Source organism: Sander lucioperca, chromosome 3 (assembly GCF_008315115.2).
Source record: "Sander lucioperca isolate FBNREF2018 chromosome 3, SLUC_FBN_1.2, whole genome shotgun sequence".
Taxonomy (NCBI): Eukaryota; Metazoa; Chordata; class Actinopteri; order Perciformes; family Percidae; genus Sander; species Sander lucioperca.
The window spans coordinates 46,629,620-46,644,052 of NC_050175.1; the positions used below are offsets into that span (position 1 = coordinate 46,629,620).

Genomic DNA, 14,433 nt, shown 5'->3' on the forward strand with positions numbered 1-14,433 from the left:
ACACAGACACACACACACACACACACACACACACACACACACACACACACACACACACACACACACACACACACACACACACACACACACACACACACACACATCCCCTCATTACAGACTGAACTGAAGCCAGAGTTAACCTGAACTCTAAACGAGATTAACTAAAACCTCTGACTCTGTGTGTGTGTGTGTGTGTGTTTGTGTGTGTGTCTCTCTGTATGGGTGTGTTTCTCTCTCGTTCGAGATCATCAGCACTTTCTGTGGCGTAGCGTTCGTTTGAGGATTTATTTTCGACTGGAACTGACGGTTTTCTTTGGACAGATGAATCTTTGAGACAGAAGGTAAACACACTGTGTGTGTGTGTGTGTGTGTGTGTGTGTGTGTGTGTGTTAGTTTGTTTAAATTAGCTGAGATGTTTAAATGTGTGATGAGTCCAGAGTCCAGTAGAAAAGATTTCTGGTTGGATGTTACAGTTTGTTTGGTATTATCAGAGCCAGAGGTCATCTGTTATCACATCTCTGGATCACCGCCGGAAACTGTGTAACAAATTCAGATTCTGTTTGACTCTGATGATCATGGACAGAGAATATAACAGAAAACTGTATAATTACAAGTTTATACGGTAAATATATATATATATAATATATATGTGTGTGTGTGTGTGTGTGTGTGTGTGTGTGTATGTGTAGGGTTTAATGTGATTAGATTAAACGTGTCAGCCAAACCTTGTGGTCTCCTTAAAGGGACAGTACCCTCCATATTCCTCCTCTGCAGGGTTTGAGTTACTAGCCACTCAGCATTTCACTAGCCACTTTGTTGTGGGGAATTACTTTTTTAATGAAGTTGATTGTGGTGTGCTACAAGAACCAGATTTTCAACACTTTTAAATGTTGATGAGTGAAAACCCAAACCCAAATATTCAGCTCTGATAATGTGTGTAAAGCTCCCGTTAGTATTAGACAGACATAAAGAGTAGCTTGTTATTGCATTAGTGGAGCTGAAAGATTTGGAGCACTCAAGCTGCTAACCTTAATTCTCTTTTACTTCTTCTACAATCCTCTAAATGGTTTTACTCCTACAGACGCTACCGTTGTCTCGGCTTGTAATATTGCGTCCACGTGCTGAACAGAGCCCGGGGGATATTTTAGGAGATTGCCGCGTCTTGCTGGCTGTACTCCGTACTCCGGCCGGGGATCGCACACCCGGTCAAAAACCGACAGAAAACATGAAATCAACTAAACACAGAAACACAACACTAGACAACACAAGGGAGCCCAGAGAACACAGGAACTAAGAAAACATACACAATTCAGAATAAACAACAAAAAACAGGAAACAGCAACAGAAAAATACACAACCACAACAGTACCCCCTCCTCAAGGGACGGATCCCAGACGTCCAAAAGCAGAACAAAAAACAACCCAGGAAGGTCAGAGAGGGATCTGGAGGGGGGAAAAAAACACCAAGGGAACTCGGGGAACGGAGGCACTAGGGACAGGGAACAGAGGGCACACGGGAACAGCGGGACCTGGGAACCGGGGACAGACAGCGCTCGGGAACAGGGGAACTTGGGAACTGGGGACAGAGAGCACTCGGGAACAGGGGGACCCGGGAACTGTGGACTGAGGGAACTCGGGACGGGACAGATTCAGACAAAACAGACGCAGACGGGACAGACACAGATTCAGGGGCAGGAAAAGGAATAGGGACACAAAATGTGAGGGGGACAGAGACAGGCACGGTGACAGGAACAAAGACAGGCACGGAGACAGGGACAAAGACGGGCACGGTGACAAGGACAAAGATGGGCACGGTGACAGGGATGGAGACAGCCATGGTGACAAGGGACGGGTCCACTAGACTGGAGTTGGGGGACGGGGCACCTGGACTGGAGTCAGGGGACGAGTCAGCTGGGCTAGAGTCGGAGGATGTCTTAGCAAGTCTTAGCCTTGACCTTAGTCTTAGCCTTGACGACCTTAGCCCAGCTGACCTGTCCCCTAACTCCAGTCCAGCTGGGCTAAGGTCGGGGGGCAGGTCAATTGGACTGGAGTTAGGGGACAGGTCAGCCAGGCTGGAGTCAGGGGACACGTCAGCTAGGCTGGAGTCGGAGGATGGGGACAAGTCAGCTGGACTGGAGTTAGGGGACCGGTCAGCTGGGCTAGGGTCGGGGAACAGGGCAACAGGGTCAGAGGTCGATGAGTACGATGACAGAGTAACTGAGGCAGGAGTCGGCCAGACCACCGACAGGTCATGAGGAGCAGGAATCGGTCGGGCCGCCGACAGAATGCAGGGGACAGGAGTCGGCCGGACTACTGAAAGAACTCGAGGGACTGAAATCACTGGGAAGCCGGACACCGGCAGAGTCTCTGGGGCGGCCTCAGGGGCGCCGGAGACCGGCAAAGTCACTGGGGAGGCCTCAGGGGTGCCAGAGATCGGCAAAGTCACTAGGGAAGTCTCTGAGGTGCTCACCGGTGGCACAGTCTCTCGGGTGCTAATCAGTGTAGTCTCTGGGAAATCTGTCAGCGCAGACTCTGGGAGACCCGTCAGCGCAGACTCGGAAGATCCGTCAATGCAGGCTCTGGGAAATCGTTCGTAGCAGGTTCCGGGAAGCTGGACGTCAGCCGGGGTTCAGAGAGGCCACTAGCCAGCCGGGGTTCAGAGGGGCTGCTAGCCAGCCGGGGTGCAGGGCGACTGGACGCGGACCGGGGCTCAGGGTGGCTGGACGCCAGCTCGGGTTTAGGGGACCTGAAGGCCGGCAAAGCCTCCGGGGCAGTCTCTGGGGGGCCGGAGGCCGACAAAGCCTCCGGGGCAGTCTCTGGGGTGCTGACCAGTAGCAAAGTCTCTGGGGGGCCGGTCAGCGTAGACTCTGGGGGGACGGTCAGCATAGACTCTGGGGGGACGGTCAGCATAGACTCTGGGAGGACGGTCAGCGGAGACTCTTGGAGAACCGTCAGCGTAGACTCTGGGAGAACCGTCAGCATAGACTCTGGGAGGTTGGTTGGCTCTGGAACACTGAGTTCCCGCTCCACCTCCTCCCAGCGAACCATCGCGAGGTGCCAGGCAGCGGTGGGATCCTCCTTGTAAAGGGAGCGTAAAAAGAAGGTCATCCGCTCGACCTCTGGCTCCATGGGGTGGAGGAGTGGCTCGAACCTTGCTGGGTCCATTTTCTGGTGAGATCATTCTGTTACGATATCAGGGAATAGTGGACCCAAATGCAGAGGCAAGGAAAGCAGGCAGGGGATGGATTGAGCTCGAGGATTTTATTGAAACATAAAAAACAGGAGATCCAAAAAATGAGGCAGGCAAAAACAACAAAGGGAATCCAAAGGAAGCAGGCAAAAACTAAAGTCCAAAAATAATGAAAACTCAAAGAACAAACTTACAGCAAACTCTTGGGAACAAAGAGAGAACACAGGGAAAAATCCAAACCTGGTACACTTGATGCAAACACGCTGGGCACAGACACAAACTGACTGGAAAGAACACAAAATGATCTGACAAGACACAAAGGAAACACAGGGGTTAAATAAACTAGGTAACAAGCAAACACAGGACACACACCGACACACACAGAGACAGATACACACACACACACACACACACACACACACACACACACACACACACACACACACACACACACACACACACACACACACACACAGACACATACACACACACACAGAGACACGCAGACACACACAGACAGATACACACACACACACACACACACACACACAGACACACACACACACACACACACACACACACACACACACAGAGAGACACGCAGACACACACAGACAGATACACACTAAACCTCAGCCTTTTGTGCCCTCTCTTATAATATAGCCATATATATATACATATATATATATATATATATGTATATATATATATAAACTATAATACTTCAAACATTATTTATGACAGTTCTGCTCTGAAACTAAAATGAAGACGCTAGTCGAGCCTTAGCAATGCAACGAGCTAACAGTACAGAGAGTTATCAGCAAATCTTCCTTACAAATAATCACATCATCACACGCGCTGCTCTTCAGCAGAATATCATAATAATACTTGTTATTTAAAGGCATCTTTCTCGGCACTCAAGGACATGAATATGGTGACGGACGCCCCCCAAAGTCTGGCCTTCAACTCAGAACTCAAATACATTTTTCATGTTCTAATCCCAACCTGCTTTAACCCAAAGATAACCGTCATACATGAGACGTTTCTAATGTTTCTAATGTTTGATCTGATCTTTAGGAGAAACAAGGAAAGTTGAACAGTAAGGTCATGAACATGTGAATCATATACATACATATAAAGATATATACGTACATATAAATATATATATATATAACATGTGAATCACTGAGTCTCCATCCAGCGTGACTCGAATGCTTTAAACTGACTAAATGTTTAAATCCGTACCACTGAAACTCTTTACTAACATTGCTGTTGCACTGCCATCAATAGTTTTGTCTCCTTAGACATTAATAAAACCTGAAACCTTGAAAAAGTATATATATATATATATATATATATATATATATATATAAGTGAAATAAACTTCTGTTCTGTGTTTCAGGTTTCCAGGATGCAACTTCCCAGGTGGTTGCCAGGGGCCTGTCTGTGGTTGCTATGCGTCTCAGAGGTCTGGACAGCAACATTTAAGCTGGCTCTGATTGGCCCGTGGTCATGTGACCCCATGTTCTCCCGGGCGATGCCGTCGGCGGCGGCCAACCTGGCGTTGTCACGGTTACGTAGCGACATGGGTATGAGCCGAGGATACTGGTATGACGTCAAACTGCTGGACGAGAGCTGCTCCGCCTCCAAAGGTCTGGTAGCCAATCAGCAGACACACAATTAAAGACTTTTAGATTATCTTCTTCTTCTCTGGTTGTATTTCAGCGCTAACTGTTCTTCTTCTCTGGTTGTATTTCAGCGCTGACGGACCTCGGGAACATGGAGGATTACGGCCACGCCTACATCGGGCCCTTTAACCCCGCCCTCTGCCACGCTGCCTCCCTATTCGCTCAGCACTGGGAGGCGGGCCTTGCCTCGCCAGGCTGTCTGGATGCTGATTGGCCGAACCTGCCGCCCATCACGCCGCCCAGCAGGGTTCTGTTCACCGTGCTGCGGTTCTTCCGCTGGGCGCACGTCGCCGTGGTCTCCGGTGGGATAATGTTGAATGTCTTGATAACCAGTTCTGATAAAATACAACAAACTGCTTGTTGAGTTTAAAACTAATGAAAGGAAATAATTTACAACTTTCTTTTATTAAACACATTGAACGTTGAATTAAACATGAAAGCGAGCACTAAAAACAGAATGACCGTTACATTTTAGTGTTTTCTGCTGACATTTTCTAACACAAAATCTGTGTCTTTTGTGTTTATTGTGAAAGTTGATATTGCGATAAACAATTAATATTGCAGCCCTAGTTTTTTCCAATATGGTATTACAGAAGCCAATCCTAACCATCTTTAGGAATCCTATCTTATCTCAGGTTTTATCTCTGGTTGGGAAATCCTAAATACCTTCAAATCCAACATCGTGGACGAGGGAGACTGTAAAGATTAATCGAGTCTGCCGTCACGTTAATGATAATTTTCTGTCTTTCTTTATGTTGGTCATCAGCTCCATCCGACCTATGGGAGAGCACCGGACAGGAAGTGGCCTCGGCGCTCCGAGCTCTGGGCCTGCCGATTGGTCCGGTGGTTACCATGGAGACAGAGAGCAAAGGCGGACCTCGGGAGGCGCTCAAAACTATCAGAGAAGCCGACAAGGTCAAAGGTCAGGGCTGTTTGTGTTCAACAGATCAGATTAAATTAACATCTTCAGACACAGAAACATTATTTATCTGCACATGATAAGGTGATTTCCATCCGAAAACTCTGTCCAACCCTAAAGTCCAGTTCAGACCAAAGATTAGCGACAAGACGAAACCATTTTAGAATATGCTCCCTGCAAGGTTTCAGCAGACCGAACCAGCCCGTCTCAGCTTGACTCAAACCAGCCTCTGGTTGAGTCTCCAGAGGCTGGTTTTAGAACGTAAGACACGTCTCCTGTTTAAACAGCCAATAGAGACGTCAGCTGGTCAAGTCTCCAGAGGCTGGTTTTAGAACGTAAGTGACGTCTCTTGTTTCAACAGCCAATAGAGAAGTCAGCTGGTCGAGTCTCCAGAGGCTGGTTTTAGAACGTAAGCGAAGTCTCCTGTTTCAACAGAAGTTAGAAATGCAGCTGTAGCAAGTATCTCACTATCACTAACGTTATCCACAGTCATATTTAGACATAACAAAGAGACGACCATAGATATATATATATACGTAGATACAGCATTTGGCTTGTGAGATGTGTCTGTGCCTCCGACATTTTGGGACGGACATCTGACCCGTTTGACCAGAGAAAAAGACTTTTGGATGGAAACTAAGCAACATTGAATAACATTTTACAGATAAAAAAGGTGTTTTACAATATTTTTGTTAGGAACATGTTTAATTCGAAATCAAAAGAGCTAATGTTAATCCTCCTAAGCTAGCATTAAGTTAAGTGACTCTCCTAATACTGAATTAAGCTAAGATATTTTTATTTAAGTAATTAGTAATATATTTTGGTCTGTATAGATAATTTCCCTCTTCATAACAACTGTACAGAGGTTGAAATTTTATATATCTCACCTGTTTAAATTTAACTATAGGGTTAAAGCTGCTTACTGTTACAAGATTAGGTATTTCGGTATGAAAACCCTCATTTTTTATTTAACCAAGTATCCTGTATCATATATACACGTCTGGCATCTGTAGCAAAGAAAACTGCTTGACAATCTGTTGGAAATACAGCGAGACATTATGAAATGTTGTTCCTCCTAAAGTGGCGAAAGAGTCGACGATCTTTCCAACGAATAGCAGCGGTAAATGCGGTATCCATATAATATATATATGATAGAGAAAGAGTCATTGCTATGGCAACGCTGCAGACCGACCTGTTGCAGCTAGCTGCTAGTGTCACCTCGTCTCGTCGCAACTCTTTGGTCTGAACTGGGCTTTACAGATCACAGAGGAGATCATCTAAAACTCCTTTTCATACACAGAAACATTATTTGATCTGCAGATAATCAGCGGATTTACGTCTGAAAACTGTTTTTAATTTCCCTTTTGCAGTGGTGATAATGTGCATGAGCTCCATCCTGATTGGTGGACAGGATCAGGAAGAGCTCCTATTGGCTGCTCTGGACATGGGGATGGTTTCCGACGGTTACATCTTTATTCCGTATGACGCCCTGCTGTACGCCATGCCGTACCAGGTGACCAACCATCCTTAACTTCCTGAAACGGCTGCAGATCAATAGAAAGTTTAGATAACTACGTTATATTTCTTACTGAAGCTGTTTTCTGATTACACATATCAAAATAATCTCTAAAGTCCTCGGTCTGAGTAAAGTTCTCTTGAAGCTGAATTTTGTTCCCTGTTTCCCTCCTCTGTCCAATCAGAACACAGTATTTCCTCAGCTGAGCAATAACACGAAGCTTCGTCGTGCCTACAGCGCCGTGCTGACTGTTACCATGGCGTCGGACCAGAGTTTCTACGAAGCTTTTCGCCAGGCTCAAATAAGCCGAGAGATTCGCTCTGCTGTGGCTGCTAGTGAGGTAAATACACAACTGCTACTACACAACTACTACTACACAACACGTACTACACAACTGCTACTACACAACTACTACTACACATACTACACAACTGCTACTACACAACTACTACTACACAACACATACTACTACATAACACATACTACACAACTACTGCTACACAACACATACTACAAAACTACTGCTACACAACTGCTACTACACAACTACTACTACACAACACATACTACACAACACATACTACACAACTGCTACTACACAACTACTACTACACAACACATACTACACAACTACTACTACACAACTACTACTACACAACACATACTACTACATAACACATACTACACAACTACTGCTACACAACTGCTACTACACAACTACTACTACACAACACATACTACACAACACATACTATACAACAACTACTACACAACTGCTACTACACAACACATACTACACAACACATTCTACACAACTACTACACAACACATACTACACAAGTGCTACTACACAACTACTACTACTAAACAACACATACTACACAAGTGCTACTACACAACTACTACTACTACACAACACATACTACACAACTGCTACTACACAACACATACTACACAACACATATTACACAACTACTACTACACAACCACTACTACACAACACATACTACACAACACATATTACACAACTACTACTACACAACCACTACTACACAACACATACTACACAACACGTAAAACACAACACATATTACACAACTACTACTACACAACACATATTACACAACTACTACTACACAACCACTACTACACAACACATACTACACAACACGTACTACACAACACATATTACACAACTACTACTACACAACCACTACTACACAACACATACTACACAACACGTACTACACAACACATATTACACAACCACTACTACACAACACATACTACACAACACGTACTACACAACACATATTACACAACCACTACTACACAACACATACTACACAACTGCTTCTACACAACTACTACTACACAAATACTACTACACAACACATACTACACAACTACTACAAAACCACTACTACACAACACATACTACACATCACATACTACACAATTGCTACTACACAACTACTACTACTACTACTACACAACTAATACTACACAACACATACTACACAACACATACTATACAAGTACTACTACACAACTAATACTACACAACACATACTACACAACAACTACTACAAAACTACTACTACACAACACATACTACACAACACATACTATACAAGTACTACTACACAACTAATACTACACAGCACATAGTACACAACTACTACAAAACTACTACTACACAACACATACTACACAACAACTACTACACAACTGCTACTACACAACACATACTACACAACACATTCTACACAAATACTAGTACACAACACATACTACAAAACTACTACTACACAACACATACTACACAACAACTACTACACAACTGCTACTACACAACACATACTACACAACACATACTACACAACTACTAGTACACAACACATACTACAAAACTACTGCTACACAACTGCTACTACACAACTACTACTACTAAACAACACATACTACACAAGTGCTACTACACAACTACTACTACTACACAACACATACTACACAACTGCTACTACACAACACATACTACACAACACATATTAAACAACTACTACTACACAACCACTACTACACAACACATACTACACAACACATATTACACAACTACTACTACACAACCACTACTACACAACACATATTACACAACTACTACTACACAACACATACTACACAACACATATTACACAACTACTACTACACAACCACTACTACACAACACATACTACACAACACATATTACACAACTACTACTACACAACCACTACTACACAACACGTACTACACAACACATATTACACAACTACTACTACACAACACGTACTACACAACACATATTACACAACCACTACTACACAACACATACTACACAACTGCTTCTACACAACTACTACTACACAAATACTACTACACAAAACATACTACACAACTACTACAAAACTACTACTACACAACACATACTACACAACTGCTACTACACAACACATACTACACAACTACTAATACACAAATACTACTACACAACTACTACAACACAATACATACTACACAACTGCTACTACACAACTAGTACTACACAATTACTACTACTACACAACTACTACTACACAACACATACTACACAACTACTACACAACTACTACTACTACACAACTACTACTACTACACAACACATACTACACAACACATACTACACAATTGCTACTACACAACTACTACTACTACTACATAACTAATACTACACAACAACATACTACACAACTGCTACTACACAACACATACTACACAACACATACTATACAAGTACTACTACACAACAACTACTACACAACACATACTACACAACTGCAACTACACAACTAATACTACACAATACATACTACACAACTGCTACTACACAACACATACTACACAACACATACTATACAAGTACTACTACACAACAACTACTACACAACACATACTACACAACTGCTACTACACAACTACTACTACAGAACACATACTACACAACTAATACTACACAACACATACTACACAACAACTACTACAAAACTACTACTACAAAACTACTACTACACAACACATACTACACAACAACTACTACACAACTGCTACTACACAACACATACTACACAACACATTCTACACAACTACTAGTACACAACACATACTACAAAACTACTACTACACAACACATACTACACAACAACTACTACACAACACATACTACACAACACATACTACACAACTACTCGTACACAACACATACTACAAAACTACTGCTACACAACTGCTACTACACAACTACTACTACTAAACAACACATACTACACAAGTGCTACTACACAACTACTACTACTACACAACACATACTACACAACTGCTACTACACAACACATACTACACAACACATATTACACAACTACTACTACACAACCACTACTACACAACACATACTACACAACACATATTACACAACTACTACTACACAACCACTACTACACAACACATATTACACAACTACTACTACACAACACATACTACACAACACATATTACACAACTACTACTACACAACCACTACTACACAACACATACTACACAACACATATTACACAACTACTACTACACAACCACTACTACACAACACGTACTACACAACACATATTACACAACTACTACTACACAACCACTACTACACAACACGTACTACACAACACATATTACACAACCACTACTACACAACACATACTACACAACTGCTTCTACACAACTACTACTACACAAATACTTCTACACAACACATACTACACAACTACTACAAAACTACTACTACACAACACATACTACTACATAACACATACTACACAACTACTGCTACACAACTGCTACTACACAACTACTACTACACAACACATACTACACAACACATACTATACAACAACTACTACACAACTGCTACTACACAACACATACTACACAACACATTCTACACAACTACTACACAACACATACTACACAACTACTAGTACACAACACATACTACAAAACTACTGCTACACAACTGCTACTACACAACTACTACTACTAAACAACACATACTACACAACTGCTACTACACAACATATACTACACAACACATATTACACAACTACTACTACACAACCACTACTACACAACACGTACTACACAACACATATTACACAACTACTACTACACAACACATATTACACAACTACTACTACACAACCACTACTACACAACACATACTACACAACACGTACTACACAACACATATTACACAACTACTACTACACAACCACTACTACACAACACATACTACACAACACGTACTACACAACACTTATTACACAACCACTACTACACAACACATACTACACAACACGTACTACACAACACATATTACACAACCACTACTACACAACACATACTACACAACTGCTTCTACACAACTACTACTACACAAATACTACTACACAACACATACTACACAACTACTACAAAACTACTACTACACAACACATACTACACATCACATACTACACAATTGCGACTACACAACTACTACTACTACTACTACACAACTAATACTACACAACACATACTACACAACACATACTATACAAGTACTACTACAAAACTACTACTACACAACACATACTACACAACAACTACTACACAACTGCTACTACACAACACATACTACACAACACATTCTACACAACTACTAGTACACAACACATACTACAAAACTACTACTACACAACACATACTACACAACAACTACTACACAACTGCTACTACACAACACATACTACACAACACATACTACACAACTACTAGTACACAACACATACTACAAAACTACTGCTACACAACTGCTACTACACAACTACTACTACTAAACAACACATACTACACAAGTGCTACTACACAACTACTACTACTACACAACACATACTACACAACACAACACAACACAACACATACTAGGGATAAGCTATGAATCCGGATGTCGGTAGGGGTACCGACAGCAGTAAGAGTACCAATAGGGACTCCATAACATTTTATAATGGTTTCGACTTTGTATATATACCACTCTGTTTGCACATACCCTTCTGTGACGGTGCAAAATTTTAACCATAATGTTTTTTTAGCATAGTCTGATAGAGGACATGATGACGAACACGGGAATGTATAATACTTTGCATTTTTAATGTTTTATTGCTGAGATATGGGCAATTTTGTCCCAAAATTTGCAAGCGCAAAGCATTATGGGAAATGGTTTACCTTTTGTGCTGTATCTTTAGAACAGAAGGTGCTAGAGCGATGAAACTTTGACCTACCCCCCCATTTTCAATGATGGGCTTTCCCGTGGTACCACCCGCTTGTCTCTACGACCTTTCGTTTCCGAGCTACGTTACGTTTTTTAGTCAAAACGTCTGTATCTCCTGAACGGAAGGCCGTAGAGACTCGGGGACAAGTTCTGTGTGTTCGGGGTGGTCAAATTATGTCAGACGGAGTCCGTTTCCAAGTGTGTAGGACGTACCGTTCTGGAGTTATAAGCGAAAATGTTCGCGCCATAGACTTTAATTGTAGGATTTTGTGAAAAGTGTTTTTCCCGGAAAATGTTCCTCCAGGATATTTTTAGGAAGTGTGCGTTTCAGGTCATTTGGAGTCGATTGGTAGCTATTTGTCGTGTAACTTTTTGTTTACATATTTCTGATCAAGACACGTTTCTGGAGTCCTTCAGCACATATGCTGATCTTCCCAGAAAATGTAAATAGGGGATAAATGACACTATTGAGAGTGTGTCTGTCTGTGTGTGTGTATGTGTGCGTGTCTGTGTGTGTGTGTGTGTGTGTGTGCGTTTCTGCGTTTCTGCATACCTGCCGTTACATTTTGCCACCTCCCGACTGTCGTCAAAGTAGCTTCAATCCACAAGTGGGGTCCCGTCGACGGCGTGCGGCCGGCATGTGAAAAAAGGGAGGAAAAAAAACAAACAACCTGAAGCAGCAAGCGTGCACTCTGTGTGTGCAGTAGAATGAGCATCAGACTTATGTCAGCCTCACACTTTTTTGCAGAAAACACATAGATTCTGGCGTATCTGTAAAGGATTTGAAGAAGCGCAGATTAGGCCTGCCGTGAGTGGACGGAAACAGGAATACACTCCTTAGCGTTGTGCAGAGATATACCCTTTGCGGCGGGTTAGGGTTAGGATTATGAATAAGAAGGTCCCGGTGACTTACTGGGAATTCCCTGCACCAGGATCCTAAATGGGGGTTAGGGTTAGGGTTAGGGTTAGGGTTAGGGTTAGGGTTAGGGTTAGGGTTAGGGTTAGGGTTAGGGTTAGGGTTAGGGTTAGGTTGGGTTAGGGGTTAGGGTTAGGGTAGGGTAGGGTTAGGGTTAGGGTCTGGTTAGGGGTGGTTAGGGTAGGGTTAGGGTATGGGTTAGGTTCGGGTTAGGGGTTTGGGTTAGGGTTGGTTTTTTTTTAGCGGTTGTCTTTTATAGTTGATTTTATAGGTATAGGGTAGGGGTTAATTATTTTATTTTATAGGTCTTTTTTTTTTCTTATACTTTAAAGGGTAGTTATATATTTTCGGGTTTTTTAGGGTTCTTATAGGGATTTGATATTCTTGATTTTATTTAGTGTTCTAAGTTTTTGATTTTTATCTATGTAGATTAGGTAACATATTTTTTAGATTTTAATTCTTAGCTAGGGTTTTTATATATTGTTATTTTTTAGGTACGATTTCCTTTTTCTTTTTTTTTTTTGTTTTTATCTAGGTTTTTTTTTGAGCTTGAATAATGTTATCTTTCTTTCTCTATTTTTTCGATGCAATCCGCACCTATCCCTCCCAGCCCACCCCCCCCAGGACAGCGCCCCCCCACTGACCCCCCCCCCCCCCCCCCCCACTTTTGCGCGACAAGGGTCTGACTCCCAACAAAAGATCCTATAATCCCCGCACATTTTTAAACGGGAATTACGGTGATCCTAAGCAAGAGTTCCGGAATAAGACGATAAGATAAATGTCAGATACGATTGTGTAAGCAGTCATCATCTGAGTTCATTAGATTTGTGGGATCACA

At 42.4% G+C, this 14,433-nt stretch overlaps 1 protein-coding gene across 1 annotated transcript; it reads left to right on the forward strand.

The window, feature by feature from the left end:
- Positions 1-230: 230 nt before the first annotated feature.
- On the forward strand, positions 231-7,695 carry LOC116062379 (retinal guanylyl cyclase 2-like; the record flags this gene model as incomplete). The annotated part of the gene is made up of 6 exons (XM_031317054.2): positions 231-341; positions 4,592-4,841; positions 4,949-5,179; positions 5,644-5,799; positions 7,167-7,309; positions 7,497-7,695. Coding segments are annotated over exons 2-6 (970 nt in total), but the record flags the coding sequence as incomplete, so codon positions are not given.
- Between the last annotated feature and the right edge of the window lie 6,738 nt (positions 7,696-14,433).